The sequence below is a fragment of the Bufo gargarizans genome, chromosome 4 (genome assembly GCF_014858855.1).
Source record: "Bufo gargarizans isolate SCDJY-AF-19 chromosome 4, ASM1485885v1, whole genome shotgun sequence".
NCBI classification, from domain to species: domain Eukaryota; kingdom Metazoa; phylum Chordata; class Amphibia; order Anura; family Bufonidae; genus Bufo; species Bufo gargarizans.
In genome coordinates, this window is record NC_058083.1 from 62,574,214 (window position 1) to 62,596,473 (window position 22,260).

The 22,260-nt window shown below is 44.5% G+C and overlaps 2 protein-coding genes across 3 annotated transcripts in view; both read right to left on the reverse strand.

Moving 5' to 3' along the window:
* The window catches only part of LOC122935208 (zinc finger protein 397-like), a 1,371,324-nt gene that overhangs the window by 848,404 nt on the left and 500,660 nt on the right, over positions 1–22,260 (reverse strand). The gene's annotated exons all lie outside the window — the stretch shown is intronic.
* LOC122933852 (zinc finger protein 501-like) overlaps positions 1–22,260 on the reverse strand; it is a 70,979-nt gene that overhangs the window by 26,690 nt on the left and 22,029 nt on the right. The window contains exon 5 of one of the 2 annotated variants that reach the window (XM_044288933.1): positions 13,537–15,113. The exons of the other annotated variant lie outside the window; for it this stretch is intronic. Within the exon in view, the coding sequence (XP_044144868.1) occupies positions 14,344–15,113 (770 nt within the window). The 3' untranslated portion in view covers positions 13,537–14,343. Of the gene's footprint in view, positions 1–13,536; positions 15,114–22,260 lie in introns of those variants that run through there. 2 annotated transcript variants of the gene reach the window in all.

Below are 22,260 nucleotides of genomic sequence, written 5' to 3' on the forward strand. Positions count from 1 at the left end.
CCTTATTCAGGTCTACGATTAGTATTTAATGCCCGTCGCCTGTTACTTCCTTCAGGCTCACGTTTTAAATCTAACGTTTGTCAGCAACAGCATAATTTTCATGTTTCATGCAGGCACATTCAGGGTTATAGATAAAAAAAATAATAATATATATATATATATATATATATATACAGGTCCTTCTCAAAAAATTATGTGATAAAGTTCATTATTTTCTGTAATGTACTGATAAACATTAGACTTTCATATATTTTAGATTCATTACACACAACTGAAGTAGTTCAAGCCTTTTATTGTTTTAATATTGATGATTTTGGCATACAGCTCATGAAAACCCAAAATTCCTATCTAAAAAAATTAGCATATCATGAAAAGGTTCTCTAAACGAGCTATTAACCAAATCATCTGAATCAACTAATTAACTCTAAACACCTGCAAAAGATTCCTGAGGCTTTTACAAACTCCCAGCCTGGTTCATTACTCCAAACCGCAATCATGGGTCAGACTGCCGACCTGACTGCTGTCCAGAAGGCCATCATTGACCCCTCAAGCAAGAGGGTAAGACACAGAAAGACATGTCTGAAGGAATAGGCTGTTCCCAGAGTGCTGTATCAAGGCCCCTCAGTGGGAAGTCTGTGGGAAGGAAAAAGTGTGGCAGAAAACGCTGCACAACGAGAAGAGGTGACCGGACCCTGAGGAAGATTGTGGAGAAGGACCGATTCCAGACCTTGGGGGACCTGCGGAAGCAGTGGACTGAGTCTGGAGTAGAAACATCCAGAGCCCCCGTGTACAGGCGTGTGCAGGAAATGGGCTACAGGTGCCGCATTCCCCAGAAACAGCGGCAGAAGCGCCTGACCTGGGCTACAGAGAAGCAGCACTGGACTGTTCCATGTCATTCGGAAATCAAGGTGCCAGAGTCTGGAGGAGACTGGGGAGAGGGAAATGCCAAAATGCCTGAAGTCCAGTGTCAAGTACCCACAGTCAGTGATGGTCTGGGGTGCCATGTCAGCTGCTGGTGTTGGTCCACTGTGTTTTATCAAGGGCAGGGTCAATGCAGCCGCTATCAGGAGATTTTGGAGCACTTCATGCTTCCATCTGCTGAAAAGCTTTATGGAGATGAAGATTTCATTTTTCAGCACGACCTGGCACCTGCTCACAGTGCCAAAACCACTGGTAACTGGTTTACTGACCATGGTATTACTGGGCTCAATTGGCCTGCCAACTCTCCTGACCTGAACCCCATAGAGAATCTGTGGGATATTGGGAAGAGAAAGTTGAGAGACGCAAGACCCAACACTCTGGATGAGCTTAAGGCCGCTATCGAAGCATCCTGGGCCTCCATAACACCTCAGCAGTGCCACAGGCTGATTGCCTCCATGCCACGCCGCATTGAAGCCTCCTGGGCCTCCATAACACCTCAGCAGTGCCACAGGCTGATTGCCTCCATGCCACGCCGCAGTGAAGCCTCCTGGGCCTCCATAACACCTCCGCAGTGCCACAGGCTGATTGCCTCCATGCCACGCCGCATTGAAGCATCCTGGGCCTCCATAACACCTCAGCAGTGCCACAGGCTGATTGCCTCCATGCCACGCCGCATTGAAGCATCCTGGGCCTCCATAACACCTCAGCAGTGCCACAGGCTGATTGCCTCCATGCCACGCCGCATTGAAGCATCCTGGGCCTCCATAACACCTCAGCAGTGCCACAGGCTGATTGCCTCCATGCCACGCCGCATTGAAGCAGTCATTTCTGCAAAAGGATTCCCGACCAAGTATTGAGTGCAGAACTGAACATAATTATTTGAAGGTTGACTTTTTTTGTATTATAAACACTTTTCTTTTATTGGTCGGATGAAATATGCTAATTTTTTTAGATAGGAAATTTGGGTTTTCATTAGCTGTAGCCAAAATCATCAATATTAAAACAATAAAAGGCTTGAACTACTTCAGTTGTGTGTAATGAATCTAAAATATATGAAAGTCTAATGTTTATCAGTACATTACAGAAAATAATGAACTTTATCACAATATGCTAATTTTTTTAGAAGGACCTGTATATATATACAGTACAGACCAAAAGTTTGGACACACCTTCTCGTTCAAAGAGTTTTATTTATTTTCATGACTATGAAGGCATCAAAACTATGAATTAACACATGTGGAATTATATAAATAACAAACAAGTGTGAAACAACAGAAAATATGTCATATTCTAGGTTCTTCAAAGTAGCCACCTTTTGCTTTGATTACTGCTTTGCACACTCTTGGCATTCTCTTGATGAGCTTCAAGAGGTAGTCACCTGAAATGGTCTTCCAACAGTCTTGAAGGAGTTCCCAGAGATGCTTAGCACTTGTTGGCCCTTTTGCCTTCACTCTGCTGTCCAGCTCACACCACACCATCTTGATTAGGTTCAGGTCCGGTGACTGTGGAGGCCAGGTCATCTAGCGCAGCACCCCATCACTCTCCTTCATGGTCAAATAGCCCTTACGTTCAACGTTTTCCCAATTTTTCGGACTGACTGACCTTCATTTCTTAAAGTAATGATGGCCACTAGTTTTTCTTTACTTAGCTGCTTTTTTCTTGCCATAATACAAATTCTAACAGTCTATTCAGTAGGACTATCAGCTGTGTATCCACCTGACTTCTCCACAACGCAACTGATGGTCCCAACCCCATTTATAAGGCAAGAAATCCCACTTATTAAACCTGACAGGGCACACCTGTGAAGTGAAGACCATTTCAGGGGACTACCTCTTGAAGCTCATCAAGAGAATGCCAAGAGTGTGCAAAGCAGTAATCAAAGCAAAAGGTGGCTACTTTGAAGAACCTAGAATATGACATATTTCCAGTTGTTTCACACTTGTTTGTTATGTATATAATTCCACATGTGATAATTCATAGTTTTGATGCCTTCAGTGTGAATCTACAATTTTCATAGTCATGAAAATAAAGAAAACTCTTTAAAAGAGAAGGTGTGTCCAAACTTTTGGTCTGTACTGTATATATATATATTTATTTATAAATATAGGAAAAAGGCAGCACTCCAAAGAAAATTCAAAAAACTATTCACCTCAGTGGCAATGGCGAAGTTTCGGCTCTTTCTCAAGCAAGCTTGAGAAAGGCTCTAGTGCAGAGCCGAAACGTCGCTATTGCCACTGAGGTGAATAAAGAGTTTTTTTTAATTGTATTTCTTTGGAGTGCTGCCTTTTTCCTACTCATTGTGGGATTGGCTTTTCCCAGCGGGCCGTGCACCCACATTTTGCTTTAGGCTGTGCCTTTTTAAAAAAAAATATATATAATCTCTTTTGCCGCAGACGCGTTGTCTCGTTTAAAATTTTTGTGCTTATTCCCTCCAGCATTTCAGTCTCCGATCATGGTTGAAAGGCGTACATCTCTCAGCCAAGTGTCACGTACAAAAGTCTTGTTCTGTTAACATGGCTAGAAACTGAAAAACCGCCTGGAACATTCATAGCAAATTGCACTCCTTCACTCATGGGAGGACACCGACAGGTCCTCGTATATTATGGCTTTATCTCCTCAGGTTTTCCTGGCATCTTTGTCCGTAGCCCTGACCACAAAGGTTTATATCTTTCTGTCCCTTATCCTAAGGATGTCCAGTGTGCAGTACTCAGGAATGTGGCCTGGTGGTCATCACCAGGACACAGAACCATGGCTTTGTTTACGAACTATCCCTAATTCACTAAACTAAAAGGAATGTAAAAGGCAAAACTATAGTTAAAGCACAAAGAACCAATCAGTACTTAATTTAAAAAAATATGCTTCTAACACAACCATAAAGCTCTCCTTTTCTGCCATTAACCCCCAGCAACTTATTGACACCCTACAGCTATCACTGGACCCAATCTCTTCCCTCTCTTGCCTGGAACTGGCTGCCGATCATTACAACCATACCCTCAAAACCACCCTGGACGAAGCAGCTCCCAATAAACTCCAACCTTCCACACCTGTGAAGTGAAAACTATTTCAGGTGACTACCTCTTGAAGCTCAGCAAGAGAATGCCAAGAGTGTGCAAAGCAGTAATCAAAGCAAAAGGTGGCTACTTTGAAGAACCTAGAATATTACATATTTTCAGTTGTTTCACACTTTTTTGTTATGTATATAATCCCACATGTGTTAATTCATAGTTTTGATGCCTTCATAGTCATGAAAATAAAGAAAACTCTTTTGAATGAGAAGGTGTCCAAACTTTTGGTCTGTACTGTATATACCTCTAAAGTACCGTACACAGTCAGTGATATTCTGGAGTTTTTGTGAAATGTCCGGCTAACGCCTCTTTCCAGCTCTATTAGTTCTTTTCTGGACGCCCCCATCGTGGTGTGGGAGGTTAGGTCAGCGATAGAAAGTATGATGATGGGGAAATCTCTTGGCCCGGATGGTTTCCCGCTAGAGTGGTACAAAGTGGATGTGGACAGGCAAAGCAAGCGTTTGTTGAAAATCTTCAATTATGCCTTTAAGTGCAACAGACTGCCCTCGTCTTTCATGGAGGCGACCATTGTAGTAATCCATAAACCTGGGAAAACTCCGGACCAGTGCAGCTCCTATAGGCCAATCTCCCTGTTGAATGTGGATGCGAAAATCCTAGCTAAGCTTCTCGCTAGACGACTCAGAGATGTGATCTTGTCCGTGATCGATCCCGACCAATCAGGTTTCATGCCGGGTAAAACCACTGATATTAATCTTAGAAGATTGTTTACCAATTTACAGGTCTCACATGATAATGCGGGATCGCGAGTGATCGCATCCCTCAATAATGAAAAGACATTTGACTTGGTTGAATGGACTTTTATGTGGGAGACGTTGCGCTGTCTGGGCTTTCCCAAGTTCTTTATAAGGTGGGTGCAATTACTGTACCAGGCCCCCACGGCAAGGGTTAAGGTGAATGGGTACCTGTCCCCCCCCCTTTTGATCTCCATATAGGGACTAGGCAGGGATGTCCCTTGTCGCCTATGTTATTTTCCCTAGTTATGGAATCCCTTACTCAATTGGTTAATGGATCGGGACTGATTGAGGGATGGTCTATAGCGGGAATCCAGGCGAAGATCTCCCTTTATGCTGATGACCTACTGGTGTATCTAGCTGACGCGGGTCCATCCTTGGAAGCACTTTTAGATACCATAGATGGCTTTGGGAAATTCTCGGGCCTCAGGGTTAACTGGAGTAAATCCAGTCTCTGCTTAATAGATGAGATGGATCTGGCAGATATATTGCCCCTGTCGCGTCTAAAAGTAGTGGAGTCATTTGTCTATTTGGGGATTAGAATACACAGAGATCCCAGGCAGTTCTACCGGCTCAATGTAGTCCCCACTATGGAGTTCATTACTGGAAGCTTGGGAGAATTTGCCACTGACACTAATAGGTAGGACAAATATGATAAAGATGGCTATATTGCCAAAGCTCTTATATATATATATATATATATATATATATATATACAGAGTGGCTCCCATAAAAATCCCCCATATCCACTTTGCTTCTCTAGACAAGATTTTCTCCCCCTTTTTGTGGAATCATCAGTCCCCTCGCATTGCCAGGAAATCTTTGAAAGCCTTATATAACCAGGGGGGATTGAGACTACTAGACATGTATGTGTACTACATTGCTGCCCAATTGGTGTATGCCTCCTGGTGGATTAGGGGAGATGCCAATAATCCTGCAGTGGTATTCGAAGCGGCTCTTGTGAGGCATTAGCCAACTTGGTATAACTGAGGAACTGAGCTCTGTCTGGAAGAACACGGTAATAAGTGCTCATGACCAACTCATTCAACCTAAGTGGCTACACAGGGTTTCTTGCTCCAGTCCATCTGTACCATATGCGTAGGCTCCCAGACCCTTCTTGTATTAAGTGTGGTGAATCGAGAGGATCCTTGTATCATATGGTTTGGTCTTGTCCGGTAGTGCAACATTACTGGAGTGAGATTTGTGATTTTGTCTCCTCAAAGTTGGGGCTTCTGGGGATACTCTCCCCTATAGTATGTTTGCTGGGATTAGTGTCGGAGGTAGTTCCTGCCAAATATGGAAGAAAGTTGCTCCGTTTACTCATGTTCTATGGCAGAAAGACAAATCTCTTGAACTGGAAACCACCAAAGACCCCTACCCTACACTCGTGGATCCAACTGATAAATTCTGACCTGCAGATGTACAAGCTCACTTTTGCAACAAGGGGGACTCCTGATAAATTTGATCAGATTTGGGGACTGTGGGTATGTGCGCAGGGTACTGTCTGATTTTATAAGTGAAACCCGGTACTCCAGGTTGTATGAATGTGTGTGTGGATGGGTGTTTAATCCTGTACTCGTTAATAAACCGTACTGTACTTTGGGACTGCCCATTGGTTTAACAACACAAAGCCTTTAATTTCCTATGATGCTTTTCCCGCTCAGGGATATTTTGTATGGGTACTGGATCGTGGACCTATTTTCCAACTGTCTGTGTTTCGTTTTTATATCCCTTGTGGGATTTTGAATGTTCTTATCACGATCGGCGTGACTATCACATACGTGACACAGAGGGAGGGAAAGAGGAAGGCCCTGCCCAAGTGAGAGGGAAGGTGGTGGCCCCTGACTCACCTTGCGGCTGGCACCTGGCTGCCCTGACGTCCCTAGACGGGTTCCTCACCCATACGCCGATCACGTGCCTAAAACCCTGGCTTTCCCTAAGATGAGCCCTAGATAGTGAACAGGGCGGTGGGAACACTAGTCCGCACCACTAGCTCTAAAGGAAAACACCAAGGGGAGGACAGACAATACAGACTAAACATATAATCCCAGGTGGGCGACAACAGGAGACAACAAAAAGCCCAACAGGGATCCGGAGGGTAGCACTCTGGAACAACAACCAGGATTCTCAGCTCCAGTGGGTCAGTATAGATGTCCAGGCAGGAAGCTCTATAACTGGCAACTAGAGAAGTGTGAGAGGAGAATATAAGGAGGTTGGGAGTGGCAGACAAGAAACAGCTGAGGAGGAGAAGCTACGGATCCCTGAGTGAGACAAAAAGAATTGCAAGGCAAACACAGAAAACAATCACTAAGAAACAACGTGATCTTTAGACATAGAGCGCGCAGCCACCCGCTGCGACTTCCTGACCCCGGGTATAACGGAGTCAGACGTGGCTCTTGACACCCTCGTGACAGTACCCCCCTTTTCACGAGGGGCCTCCGGACACTCAGGACCAGGTCTCTCAGGATGAGAGGCATGGAAAGCCTGAATTAACCTGTTGGCGTTTACCTCTGACGCTGGAACCCACATTCTTTCCTCGGGACCGTAACCCCTCCAATGCACCAGATACTGAAGAGAGCGGCGGACCCGACGAGAATCAACAATTCTGGATATTTGAAACTCCAGATTACCATCCACAATAACAGGAGGAGGTGGCAGCGGTGATGGTTCTAGAGGTGGAACATACTTCTTGAGTAACGACTTATGGAAGACGTTATGGATCTTAAAAGTCTGAGGTAGCTCCAGGCGAAAAGCCACAGGGTTAATGACGGCTACTATCTTATAAGGACCAATGAACCTAGGGCCCAGTTTCCAAGAAGGAACCTTCAATTTAATATTCCTAGTAGACAACCACACATAGTCATTCACTCCTAGGTCCGGACCTGGCGACCGTTTCTTATCGGCCATGCATTTATATTTACCACTCATATTTTTCAAGTTAGCTTGCACCTTCTGCCATACCGATGAAAGAGATGAAGAAAACCGTTCCTCTTCGGGAACCCCAGAAGACCCCCCCCTCTTTGAAAGTACAAAATTGGGGATGAAAACCGTATGCACCAAGAAATGGTGACTTGCCAGTGGATTCCTGACAGCGATTATTTATGGCAAACTCGGCTAACGGTAAATATGATGACCACACCTCTTGGTTTTCAGACACAAAACATCTTAGATATGTCTCCAGGTTTTGGTTGGTATGCTCAGTCTGTCCATTCGACTGAGGATGGAAAGCTGAGGAAAAGGATAAGTGTACCCCCAAACGGGAACAAAAAGCTTTCCAAAACTTAGAAATAAACTGGGTTCCCCGATCCGAAACAACATCGGAAGGGACCCCGTGAAGCTTCACGATTTCACTGATAAACACTTGAGCAAGAGTCTTAGCATTAGGAAGTGCGGGTAGCTCAATAAAGTGTACCATTTTGCTAAACCTGTCTACTACTACCAAGATAACTGTTTTACCCGTAGACAAAGGTAAGTCAGTGATGAAATCCATTGATAGATGTGTCCATGGCCTATTGGGGATGAAAAGTGGCAATAAAGACCCTGCTGGACGTGTATGAGAGACTTTCGCGCGTGCACAAGTAGAACAAGTAGACACGAAATCCATTACATCCTGACGCAACCTTGGCCACCAAAAACGACGAGACAATAGCTCCAAGGTTGCTTTACTACCCGGGTGCCCAGCAAGTGCCGAATTATGATGTTCCTTTAATAATTCAAGACGCAGGTTTAACGGTACAAACAATTTCTCTGAGGGGCAAGAGGCCGGGGCGTCCCCCTGGGCCTCTAACACCTTTCCCTCTAGAACAGAGTGTACAGCAGAGACAACCACTCCTCTTTGTAAAATAGGTACCGGATCACTAACATTACCCCCTCCAGGGAAACTACGAGATAACGCGTCTGCCTTGGTATTTTTTGCCCCAGGACGATAGGTGATTACAAAGTTAAATCTGGTAAAGAATAGCGACCACCTAGCTTGTCTAGGGGTGAGACGCTTAGCCGATTCTAGGTACAGAAGGTTTTTGTGATCCGTAATCACCGTGACGGGGTGGATTGCTCCTTCTAAGAAGTGACGCCACTCTTCAAACGCCAGTTTAATCGCCAACAGTTCCCTATTTCCAATATCATAGTTTTCTGCTATAGATAACTTTTTGGAAAAGAAAGCGCAAGGACGCCATTTGCCAGGAGACGGACCCTGAGACAATACAGCCCCCACTCCCACCTCTGACTCATCTACTTCAACAATAAAAGGCTGGGAGACATCAGGTTGAATTAGCACAGGTGCCGAGTTAAATCTCTCTTTTAGAGAGGAAAATGCAATTTTAGCGGCGTCAGACCATTTAGAAAAATCAGTCCCCTTCCTAGTCATGTCAGTAAGGGGTTTAACGATCACTGAATAATTTTTAATGAACTTTCTATAGAAATTTGCGAAACCCAGAAACCGTTGTAGAGCTTTAAGGTTCTCAGGAAGATCCCAATCTAAAATTGCCTGGACCTTCCTAGGATCCATACGGAAACCTGAAGCAGATAATAGATATCCCAGGAACTGTATTTCCTGAACGGCGAAGACACATTTTTCAATTTTCGCATATAATTTATTCGTCCGTAGGACCTGCAGTACTTGCCTGACATGTACTTCATGTGTTTTCAGATCAGCCGAATAAATTAAGATATCATCTAGGTATATGACTACAAACCTGCCGATGAGATGACTAAAAATATCGTTAACGAAATGTTGGAAGACAGCAGGGGCATTGGTCAGACCGAAAGGCATGACTAAATTTTCATAATGCCCCTCAGGGGTGTTAAAAGCTGTCTTCCACTCATCCCCCTCCTTGATACGAATCAGATTGTAGGCCCCCCTAAGATCAAGTTTGGAGAACCACCTAGCACCCGCAATCTGATTAAAAAGGTCAGGAATGAGAGGAAGAGGGTATGGGTCTCGGACGGTTATCCGGTTTAGCTCACGGAAATCTAGGCAAGGACGCAGGCCCCCATCTTTCTTTTTAACAAAGAAAAACCCTGCAGCCACGGGTGAAGAAGAGGGTCTGATGTGTTCCTTAGCCAGACTCTCGGAGATATAATCTTTCATGGCTTGTCTCTCGGGACCCGAAAGATTATACAACCTGGACTTGGGTAATTTTGCACCGGGAATCAGGTTAACCGGGCAATCATAAGGACGATGAGGTGGTAGCTTCTGACAACCCTTTTCAGAAAAAACGTCCTCAAAGTCCGAAATAAATGTAGGTAGGGAAGCTATGGAGGCGATTAAGCAATTGTTATTTAAGCAATTCTCTCTGCAATGCTCACTCCACTCCAATATCTCCCTGGCCTGCCAATCCACCACTGGATTGTGCGCTACCAACCAGGGAAGACCCAATACCACAGGAGAGGGAAGGCCCTCCAGAACGTAACATGAAAGACACTCATTATGGTGGTCCCCTACCCGAAGGTGTAAATTATGGACAATGTGAGTGAGGTTTCTCTGAGACAGAGGAGCAGAATCAATGGCGAATATGGGAATAGGTCTCTGCAGCGTACAGAGATCCAAACCCATAGTGCGGGCAAAATGGGCATCTATCAAATTTACCCCTGCTCCACTGTCTAGAAAAAAAGAAATAGACTCCGTCTTAACACCAAAAACAATAACCGCTGGCAACACAAATTGAGATGTTCATATGGAGGAAACGTATACCCCCCGGCTGACATCCTCCGCACAGCCTGGGGTTAGTAGTTTTCCGACGGTCTTTTGTTTTTGAGAAAGGAGGGACAGACATTAATGAAATGACCCCTCCCCCCACAGAAAAACAAGCCCCCCACCTACGGCGAACCTCAGGAGGACGGACCTGACGAGAAGTTCCTCCTAGCTGCATAGGCTCATCTAAGTCAGTACAGACTAACTGCTGCTTGGGAGAGGTTACCAATTGCTCAGGAATTTTCTATCTCTCCCTAAGACGTCTATCTATTCTGATAGAGAGGGACATAACAGCATCAAGCGCATCCTTAACCCTTTCAGATAACCCAGAGCAGAACTGACTCCTGAGAGCAGGGTCGTTCCACTGAGTATCCGTAGCCCACCTACGGAACTCTGAGCAATATTCCTCTGCTGGCCGATCTCCCTGTAGGAGTCTCCGTAACTTCGACTCAGCCAGGGCGACTCGGTCAGGGTCATCATATATGAGACCCAAAGCCCCAAAAAATCCCTCCACTGACCGGAGAGCCTGGGAACCAGGGGGTAACGAGAACGCCCAGGATTGCGGGTCCCCCTGAAGCAGGGAAATAACAATCCCCACCCGCTGTTCTTCATTACCTGAGGAGTAAGGGCGCAGCTTAAAATATAATTTGCAGGCCTCACGGAACGTCACAAATTTGTCCCTTCCCCCAGAAAATCTGTCAGGAAGGACAACCTTGGGTTCTGTAACAACCTGGTTACCCATAGCAACCGCTGGGCTTGCGGTCTGCTGCATTTGCTGCTGTTGTTGGAGGACAGACGCCTTCAATCCTGCCACCTCCAAAGACAGGCCTTGAAGCTGTTTTGCCAAAGCAGCAATAGGATCCATATTGGATTCTAAGTAGAGAGAAAATTGTATTTTTATTTTTTTTCTCCCAAAAAATAAGGGCCAGTTATAATATCACGATCGGCGTGACTATCACATACGTGACACAGAGGGAGGGAAAGAGGAAGGCCCTGCCCAAGTGAGAGGGAAGGTGGTGACCCCTGACTCACCTTGCGGCTGGCACCTGGCTGCCCTGACGTCCCTAGACGGGTTCCTCACCCGTACGCCGATCACGTGCCTAAAACCCTGGCTTTCCCTAAGATGAGCCCTAGATAGTGAACAGGGCGGTGGGAACACTAGTCCGCACCACTAGCTCTAAAGGAAAACACCAAGGGGAGGACAGACAATACAGACTAAACATATAATCCCAGGTGGGCGACAACAGGAGACAACAAAAAGCCCAACAGGGATCCGGAGGGTAGCACTCTGGAACAACAACCAGGATTCTCAGCTCCAGTGGGTCAGTATAGATGTCCAGGCAGGAAGCTCTATAACTGGCAACTAGAGAAGTGTGAGAGGAGAATATAAGGAGGTTGGGAGTGGCAGACAAGAAACAGCTGAGGAGGAGAAGCTACGGATCCCTGAGTGAGACAAAAAGGATTGCAAGGCAAACACAGAAAACAATCACTAAGAAACAACATGATCTTTAGACATAGAGCGCGCAGCCACCCGCTGCGACTTCCTGACCCCGGGTATAACGGAGTCAGACGTGGCTCTTGACACCCTTGTGACAGTTCTTTTGCATTTTAAAATGTTTTCTATAAATAAATACTATAAAAAAAATAAGAGTTACACATGTAAATTTTTTTAAACAGAACAAAAAATGTCAGCCCAAAAATGAGTAAAATGGAATCGTAAAATAAATTAACCAAAGGTGTCCATAGTCTTTAAACCCCAAAACTCTTCCCGTCACCTTGTCAAACAAGCCTATTTCACTTTTCTCATCTGCTCACTTTCGAATAACCACAAATAAGGCTTCTTTCACACGAACGATACGGATTAGGTCAGGATGCGTTCAGTGAAACTCGCATTATTTTGCAAGTAAGTTCCGTCAGTTTTGTCTGCGATTGTGGTGTTTTTTTCGCGCGGGTGCAATGCGTTTTGATGCGTCTTTCACGCGCGTGATAAAAAACTAAAGGTTTACAAACAACATCTCTTAGCAACCATCATTGAAAAACGCATCGCACCTGCACTTGCTTGCGGATGCAATGCGTTTTTCACTCAGCCCAATGGGGACAGGGCTGCGTGAAGAACGCAGAATATAGAACATGCTGCGATTTTCAAGCAACGCAGAAGTAATGCGTGAAAAACAACGCTCATCTACACAGACCCATTGAAATGAATCGGTCCGGATTTAGTGCGGGTGGTATGCGTTCACATCATGCATTGCACCCGTGCGGAAAACTCGCTCGTGTGAAAGGGGCCAATCTGATACTTTTCACTCCCTCCTCAGCCCTAAAGCACTTGTGCCCATAACTGACCTCTGTACTGAAGATCTGGAAACTTCTTCAAAGATAAGATTGAAAACAACTGCCAGGAAATAATCTCCAGGTGCCCATCCAACTTCAACCCCTCCAACACCTTCAGTTCTTGTCTACAGAAGAAGTCTCCTCTCTTCTTCTCCTAGACTACCTGCAGAGGTGATTCTGTTTTCTGACACCTCCCCCAGTGCCTCTCCCCAGCTGCCATTGCTCACCTAAATACAATATTTAACCTCTTTCCGAAGTCTCTTGACCTATGCCGCTAACTACAGACCTCCAGACCTGTCTCTAACGACCCATTCTGTGGTTTTAAATGGTGAAATCAAAGCCTGGCCCTAAATCATATCAGTATGCTGGGAAAAGTAAAACTGGCTGTGCATGCTCTCCATGGAAACAATAATGGAGATTGCTTGGAGTCTCTCTGCATTATAACGGAGCACCACATGAAGCCAAAGGACCACCCTTTGTTCGGCCACATATTAGAGCATTGATTTTGCTTGCCACGTGAAGGACTGTGCTGGTGGTATACTCTTCTTACTGGTGAATAGATTATGCATGGGTATTGTATTGTATGGGTCCGTGTGGGAAGATTTGCACGTCTTGACCTACTCCTAGTTCCATCTTTGCAAATACTTTTATAAGTGTGAATGGGACCTTATAATAAACTCTTGCTGAAGGCTGTTTATGACAAAGGGGCAGCACCAGGTATTCGCGACACATAAAAGAGGCAGCAAATGATTGTAAATTCTATTTATTAGTTTTTATCTTAATTTCATCACCTTTGTCATTATATACGATATGAATGAAGATCAAATATCGATATGTCCACGTTACATAACAGTCTACACGGGGAGTCCTTCCTCTGGAGTCTGCCGCAGTGTGGGTGGAGGTATGAATACACTAAGAAGATGCAAGGTTCATGGGGACTTCATCTTCACTGCTCTGACAGTAAACAAGGCTCCTCTCTTCTTTCTTATACCTACAATGTTTTTCTCGAAGGTAAATATAATTAGTGTTTGGCAAATCCAGGAGTTTTCCACTCAAAAAATAAATCCCATTTAGTGTTGGGTTGTACATCTGGTTTTGCATTTCCAACACAGCACACAGGAATGTAGTTTCTTTTCTGATGAGTTTCAAATTTGAATTTCATTATAAAACATTTGTTCACATTTGGAACATGTGGATGGTTTCTTTCCTATGTGACTTCTTTGATGATCCCTAAAGGCACATTTACATGCGTAGATAAGCAACCGATTGTCAAGAAGAAAGCTTGCCTTACCGACAGTCGGCTGCTCGGTCATTGGAGGTGAAGCAACGATCCCCTCCACAGTATGAGGACGAGGGATCACTATTGCTATCACTCATGCTCATACAGCAGCATTGTGTCTGGGGAGTTTAGACGGCGCGATCTGCTGCCCAGAAACAATAATTTAGGTGACTGCACTAATGACAGTTGATTGAGTGTTTCGCTCTTTCATTGGGTGATCTCCTGCAGTTTAACACAGGCAGACTGTCGGGAACAGCATTCATTTCCAAAAATCTCCCCGATGATTGCATCGTGTAACTCCACTTATGATTGGCATTGTGAATCCGGCTCATCTCCTGTATGGTATCTCTGGTGGGTCAAAAGACTTGATTTATTCCTAAAGGATTTGCCACATTCAGAACATGAAAATGGCTTCTCTCCTGTATGAGATCTGTCATGTGTAATAAGTTGTGATTTCTCCATAAAACGTTTCCCACATACCGAACATGAATATGGCTTCTCTCCTCTATGAGTTCTATCATGATACATAAGATGTGATTTCTCCCAAAAACATTTCCCACATACTGAACATGAATACGGCCTCACCCCTGTGTGAATTCTCTGATGTTCTCTAAGCTTGGCTTTACTAATAAAACATTTCCCACATTCTGAACATGGAAATGGCTTCTCTCCGGTGTGACGTTTCTGATGTTTAGCAAGATCTGATTTATTTGAAAAACATTTCCCACATTCTGAGCATGGAAATGGCTTCTCCCCTGTGTGAATTCTCTCATGTATAATCAGATGTGATTTATTGACAAAACATTTACCGCAGTGTGAACAGGGATGTCGCCTGTCTCCTACGTAAGTTTTCTGATGTGTAGCAAGATGCGCTTGTGGTGTACTTGTGAGAACAACCTGTGATTGGTCAGAAGGTTGCTTATTATTAGTTGGATTATGTGGCAGATCTGTAACGAGAAGCCCTGGATATACAAGCAGGGTAATAAGGTTTTCTCCCGAAGAGTGCGGAATGATAGCTCCATTTTCTACCGGCGATAACATGATGGTTCCCGCAGAGTTCTTATTGGCATTTCCTGTAAAAAAATTGATTTTGTTATTTTTTTTCAGACCCCAAAATCATAACAATCCTAGTAGGCTGGAAACAGACACGCAGTGTGAGCCAAATTCAGAAGTGGGTCCGGCAGGAAAGAGGAGAGAAGTCCTTCCTTTACATTCACTATTCCTTTGGAGCTGGTAATTATAGGGAACTTATTTCTGTGAAGGTTCTCATTTATCCAGATCATGGTATATCTGTAAAGAATAAATCAAGGCAACTGGACTTACTGTAGATTTCTTGAAAACGTTTCACTCTTTCTTCCAATGAGCTTTCTCAATTCTCAGTGACTGTACAAGAATTCTCTGGGAATAAATATGTAACTGATGTGGTAGATCTGTAACAAGAAGCCCTGGATATACAAGCAGGGTAAGGAGGTTTTTGAGGTTCCCAGAGAATTCTTGTAGTCACTCAGAATTGAGAAAGCTCGTTGGAAGAACGAGTGAAACGTTTTCAAGAAATCTACAGTACATCCAGGTGCCTTGATTTATTCTTTACAGATATAGGGAACTTAGGATAACACAGCTGTAGTAGTCAAAATAATGGAAACTACTAAAACACAAGACAATTGTCCTCCTGAACCCAACGTGTTGGAGCCAGAACAGCATGGCTTTACTGAGGCCTAGTGGATGAAGGTGATGCTGTGGATATCACGTACCTGGATCTCAGCAAATTATTTAATGCAGTATAAAGAACTGATGGATACGTTACTGAAAATTGGGCTCAATCCTCAGTGGATTTGCAGTTTGTAATGGACAGACACCAGAGTGTTGTTCGTGCTTTTAAAGAGTGACTAGCGATGACCACAACGGTCTGAACGAAGGTAGGTAAGGTGTGCCTGTAGGTGGGGTATTATGGTAGTTAAGGTGTGCCTGTAGGTAGGGTATGACAGTAGGTAGGGTATGATGGTAGGTGAGGTGGTCCTGTAGGTAGGGTATAACAGTAGGTAGGGTATGACGGTAGGTAAGGTGTGCCTGTAGGTAGGGTATGACGGTAGGTAAGGTGTGCCTGTAGGTAGGGTATGACGGTAGGTAAGGTGGTCCTGTAGGTAGGGTATGACGGTAGGTAAGGTGGTCCTGTAGGTAGGGTATGACGGTAGGTAAGGTGGTCCTGTAGGTAGGGTTTGACTGTAGGTAAGGTGTGCCTGTAGGTGGGGTATGACGGTAGGTAAGGTGTGCCTGTAGGTGGGGTATGACGGTAGGTAGGGTGTGCCTCTAGGTGGGGTATGACAGTAGGTAAGGTGGTCCAGTAGGTAGGGTATGACGGTAGGTAAGGTGTGCCTGTAGGTGGGGTATGACGGTAGGTAAGGTGTGCCTGTAGGTGGGGTATGACGGTAGGTAAGGTGGTCCTGTAGGTAGGGTATGACGGTAGGTAGGGTGTGCCTCTAGGTGGGGTATGACAGTAGGTAAGGTGTGCCTGTAGGTAGGGTATGACGGTAGGTAAGGTGTGCCTGTAGGTAGTGTATGACGGTAGGTAAGGTGTGCCTGTAGGTGGGGTATGACGGTAGGTAAGGTGTCCCTGTAGGCAGGGTATGACGGTAGGTAAGGTGTACCTGTTTGCGAATGACACAAAAGTGTTTAATAGGGCTGACATTCCTGGAGGTGTCTGTAATACTAAAAATTATTTACCTTTACCGGATAAGTGGAGCGAACAATGGAAACTGCAGTTCAAAGTTTCCAAGTGTAAAATAATGAACTTGGGAGAAGGAATCCTCTGAGTATCCTCTGAGTTTTCAGTTAGGTGTTGGCCAGGATTCCAGAAGACCAGCATTTAGGATATTTCGGAGCAATGTCAGAAAACATTATTCAAATTAATTGCCGTGAAGTCACTTTAAAGGGAACCCGTCATCAACTTTATGCTGACCGTACTGAGGGCAGAATAAAGTACTGACAGAAATGCCGATGTCAGCGGCGTGTCACTCATCAGCTAAAAGTAAGTGGTTGCCGAGAACCAGCATCAGAATCGTTGCAGCTCAGGCCTCGAGAAGAGTCCTGGTTATTCATGATCTCCTGCTCTCCCCGCCCACCTGCTGATGATTGGCAGTTCTCTCCTACAGAGACAGGGAGAAAATTCGGTAGAAGACTGTCCGTCATCAGCAGGTGGTCGGGGAGAGCAGGAATTCATGAATAACCAGGACTCTTCTCAGGTAGATTTGACTCTTTTCGAGGCCTGGGCTGCAATGATTATGATGCTAGTTCTGTGCAACTACCTTCTTTTAGCTCATGAGAGGCACAGCGCTGACATCAGCATTTCCGTCACTATTTTATACTGCCCTCAGTACGGTCAGCATGAAGTTGATTCCCTTTAAATGCTATGAACAACTTTGGCGTAATTTTTTTATTACAATTCACTCATTTTGGGCTAATTTTTTCAAATAATCTTTATTACACTTTTGACAGCTCAGTGTATAGCCCTTATCTCTGAACTCCTGAAAGCGCAGAACAATCATTTTAAGTTTGATGGGTTTGATAAGAATTTAGCAATAATGAATGTCTATGAACTGTCAGGAGCTCAGAGATACAGGCCCTCAGAACAGCAACATGATGGGACTCAACCCAAGATACTCTCAAACTTTGGAATTTTAGTCCATAAAGTGTAAAATGCAATCATTAACCCCCCCACCACACACACACACACGGTGTTCACAGCCTTAGGCCTCTTGCACACGAAAGTGTGCGCCCCGTGGCCGCGCTGTGGGCCACAATGCACGAACACCAACTGTGGGGCAGCCGCAGCGGGTCGCGGATCCATTCACTTTAATGGCTCCGCGATCCGCCCGTTCTGCCAAAAAATAGAATATAGAATATGTCCTATCTTTTTGCGGAACGGAAGTACTGGACGAAACCCCACAGAAGCATACCGATATTCTGTGCATTTTCATAAAAAAAAAAAAATAATCCTACATAAATCTGCTGTTAAATGAACATGTTTATTGTTAACGTTTAGATTTTTTTTGTAAATCTTTTTTTTTTTTTTACTAACTATTAGCCCCCTTAGGGGCTGATCACCCCCCTGTCAGGCTCCGTTCAGACGTCCGTATGATTTTTACGGATCCACGGATACATGGATCGGATCCGCAAAACACATGCGGACGTCTGAATGGAGCCTTACAGGGGGGTGATCAATGACAGGCGGGTGATCACCCATATACACTCCCTGATCACCCCCCTGTCAGTCATTGATCACCCCGCTGTCATTGATCACCCCCCTGTAAGGCTCCATTCAGACATTTTTTTGGCCCAAGTTAGCGGAAATATATAATTTTTTTTTTGTTTGTTTTTTCTTACTAAGTCTCATATTCCACTAACTTGTGTCAAAAAATAAAATCTCACATGAACTCGCCATACCCCTCACGGAATCCAAATGCGTAAACATTTTTAGACATTTATATCCCAGACTTCTTCTCACGATTTAGGGCCCCTAAAAAGCCAGGGCAGTATAAATACCCCACATGTGACCCCATTTCGGAAAGAAGACACCCCAAGGTATTCCGTGAGGGGCATAGTGAGTCCATGAAAGATTGAAATTTTTGTCCTAAGTTAGCGGAAAGTGAGACTTTGTGAGAAAAAAAACAAAAAAATCAATTTCCGCTAACTTATGCAAAAAAAAATAAAAAATTCTATGAACTCGCCATGCCCCTCACGGAATACCTTGGGGTGTCTTCTTTCCAAAGTGGGGTCACATGTGGGGTATTTATACTGCCCTGGCATGTTAGGGGCCCGAAAGCGTGAGAAGAAGTCTGGGATCCAAATGTCTAAAAATGCCCCCCTAAAAGGAATTTGGGCCCCTTTGCGCATCTAGGCTGCAAAAAAGTGTGACACATCTGGTATCGCCGTACTCAGGAGAAGTTGGGGAATGTGTTTTGGGGTGTAATTTTACATATACCCATGCTGGGTGAGAGAAATATCTTGGTCAAATGCCAACTTTGTATAAAAAAAAAATGGGAAAAGTTATCTTTTGCCAAGATATTTCTCTCACCCAGCATGGGTATATGTAAAATGACACCCCAAAACACATTCCCCAACTTCTCCTGAGTACGGCGATACCAGATGTGACACTTTTTTGCTGCCAAGGTGGGCAAAGGGGCACACATTCCAAAGTGCACCTTTCGGATTTCACCGGTCATTTTTTACAGATTTTGATTGCAAAGTACTTCTCACACATTTGGGCCCCTAAATTGCCAGGGCAGTATAACTACCCCACAAGTGATCCCATTTTGGAAAGAAGACACCCCAAGGTATTCTGTGAGGGGCATGGCGAGTTCCTAGAATTTTTTATTTTTTGTTGCAAGTTAGTGGAATATGAGACTTTGTAAGAAATTTTTTTTTTTTTATAAAAATCATCATTTTCCGCTAACTTGTGACAAAAAATAAAAAGTTCTATGAACTCACTATGCCCATCAGCGAATACCTTAGGGTGTCTACTTTCCGAAATGGGGTCATTTGTGGGGGTTTTCTACTGTTTGGGCATTGTAGAACCTCAGGAAACATGACAGGTGCTCAGAAAGTCAGAGCTGCTTCAAAAAGCGGAAATTCAAATTTTTGTACCATAGTTTGTAAACGCTATAACTTTTACCCAAACCATTTTTTTTTTGCCCAAACATTTTTTTTTATCAAAGACATGTAGAACAATAAATTTAGCGAAAAATTTATATATGGATGTCGTTTTTTTTGCAAAATTTTACAGCTGAAAGTGAAAAATTTCATTTTTTTGCAAAAAAATCGTTACATTTCGATTAATAACAAAAAAAGTTAAAATGTCAGCAGCAATGAAATACCACCAAATGAAAGCTCTATTAGTGAGAAGAAAAGGAGGTAAAATTCATTTGGGTGGTAAGTTGCATGACAGAGCGATAAACGGTGAAAGTAGTGTAGTGCAGAAGTGTAAAAAGTGGCCTGGTCATTAAGGGGGTTTTAGCTAGCGGGGTTGAAGTGGTTAATAATGGGGATGAGGGGGGGGCGCACTGCGCCACCAATGAAACTAACTCGCCCATTAATTCAAATACAGGAGGCGGGTGCTGGCTGCAGAATCATATAGCTGCACCCGACCCCTATGAGGGGTAGCTGCGATCCATGGCAGTTAACCCCTCAGGTGCAGCAGGGGTTAACTGCCGCGGATCGCAGCTACTTGTCCTAGAGGTCGGGTGCGGCTATATGATTCTGCAGTTGAATTTGAACTTCATTGGTGGCGCAGTGACCACAGCCCCTCCCCTCCCCCTCTCTCCTCTCATTGGTTGCACAGTGATCACAGCCCCTCCCCTCTTCTTCCCCTCTCTCCTCTCATTGGTGGCGCAGTGACCACAGCCCCTCCCCTCTTCTTCCCCTCTCTCCTCTCATTGGTGGCGCAGTGACCACAGCCCCTCCCCTCTTCTTCCCCTCTCTCCTCTCATTGGTGGCGCAGTGACCACAGCCCCTCCCCTCTTCTTCCCCTCTCTCCTCTCATTGGTGGCGCAGTGTGATATTTTACAGGAGTATCTTTCAGTATCAAAAATAGTAGTTAGCGAATGTCCCTCACTGCAAGTCTAAATGGAAGGGAATGGCGACTGCAATGGAAACCCAACATTTTCTTTAACCCTTAGACAACCAGTGCCATACATGTACAGATCTAGTTTTTGATTTAAATATGGTGCCTGTTCCCAATTGCAGAGGGTGCCACAGCCGCCTAAGGCCAATTTCTTCAATGTACGATAACGCAGATGGCAGACATTTAAGCCCTCAGGTGCCTTGGTCAAATATGACTGTGCACTCCCGAGCCTGCAACGTCTCCTCCTAGCGGTGATGGCCATATATTGTATGCTGCAGCCTCGGTTCATCTGAATGATCCGAGGCTGCTGCAGCTATGTTCCTATGAAGACTCTGCTTCTTCAGGGCTCCGTAGGAACAGAGTGAAATTCTCAAAGCTCCCATGCTAATGCATTGGAGTCTATGAGCAATTTTAATGATCGCATGTTTAAGTTCTCCTAGGGAAAAAAAAAAAGTTTTAAAAAATATATATCAATTCAAATCAAATTTTAAAAAAAGTAAACACCACAGGAATCAATACATCCCAAATAGCAAATGCTATAAAATTCCCATACAGCGAATGGTGTAACAAAAATAATAATAATTTTCATTGCTTCACCTCCCCATAAAGTCGAATAAAACGTGATCAAAAAGTTATACACATACCAAAATGGTATAAAAAAAATACAGATCAACACGCAAAAAATTAACCATCAAACAGCTTTGGAGACTAATTATAAAAAAGTTATGGGGCTCAGACTATGGAGCTGAAAAGAAAAAAAATCTTTTTTTTCAAAAAACCCGGGTGCTGGACCCTCGCCGATCTGATACTGATGGATAGGTCATCAATAGTAAAAGCCCGGACAACCCCTTTAAGAACATCCAGGATACTGCATCGGATGTTTTCCAGGCGTCTGAGCTGAGAAGTTTTATTATTGGGGTTAAGTGAAGGGCAGTCAAAGCGAGTAAAGTCCCTCGGAATGAACGGCATGCTGTAAGACGTTGTGAGGCAGCAAGAAGGAATAGAAGGACATGTCCAAGGAGATTGGGCAGAATGTTTTTCAGAATTTTCTAAGGGCTCATTCACACGACCATGCTGTGTTTTGCGGTCTGCAAATTGCGGAATGGAACGAACCGTCCAGTATAGAAATGCCTATGCCACGAAACGGAGTGCTGTCCACATCTTTTGTGGCCCCATGGAAGTGAATGGGTCCGCATCCGAGCCACAAAAAATGCAGCTCAGATGCAGAACCAAACAACGGTCGTGTGAATGAGTCCCAATTCTGATAGAAGGGAGGATTGTACTGAGCTGAGATCCTTCCTTGGTTTGGGAACAAAAACTTTTAGGATCTAAGGAAGGATGTGAAGGAGAAATTATATACACTCGATACAAGATGAGACACGGCCTCTGGCCTGTATACAAGATGAGATACGGCCTCTGGCCTGGATACAAGATGAGATACGGCCTCTGGCCTGGATACAAGATGAGATACGGCCTCTGGCCTGGATACAAGATGAGATACGGCCTCTGGCCTGGATACAAGATGAGATACGGCCTCTGGCCTGGATAACAGATGAGATACGGCCTCTGGCCTGGATAACAGATGAGATACGGCCTCTGGCCTG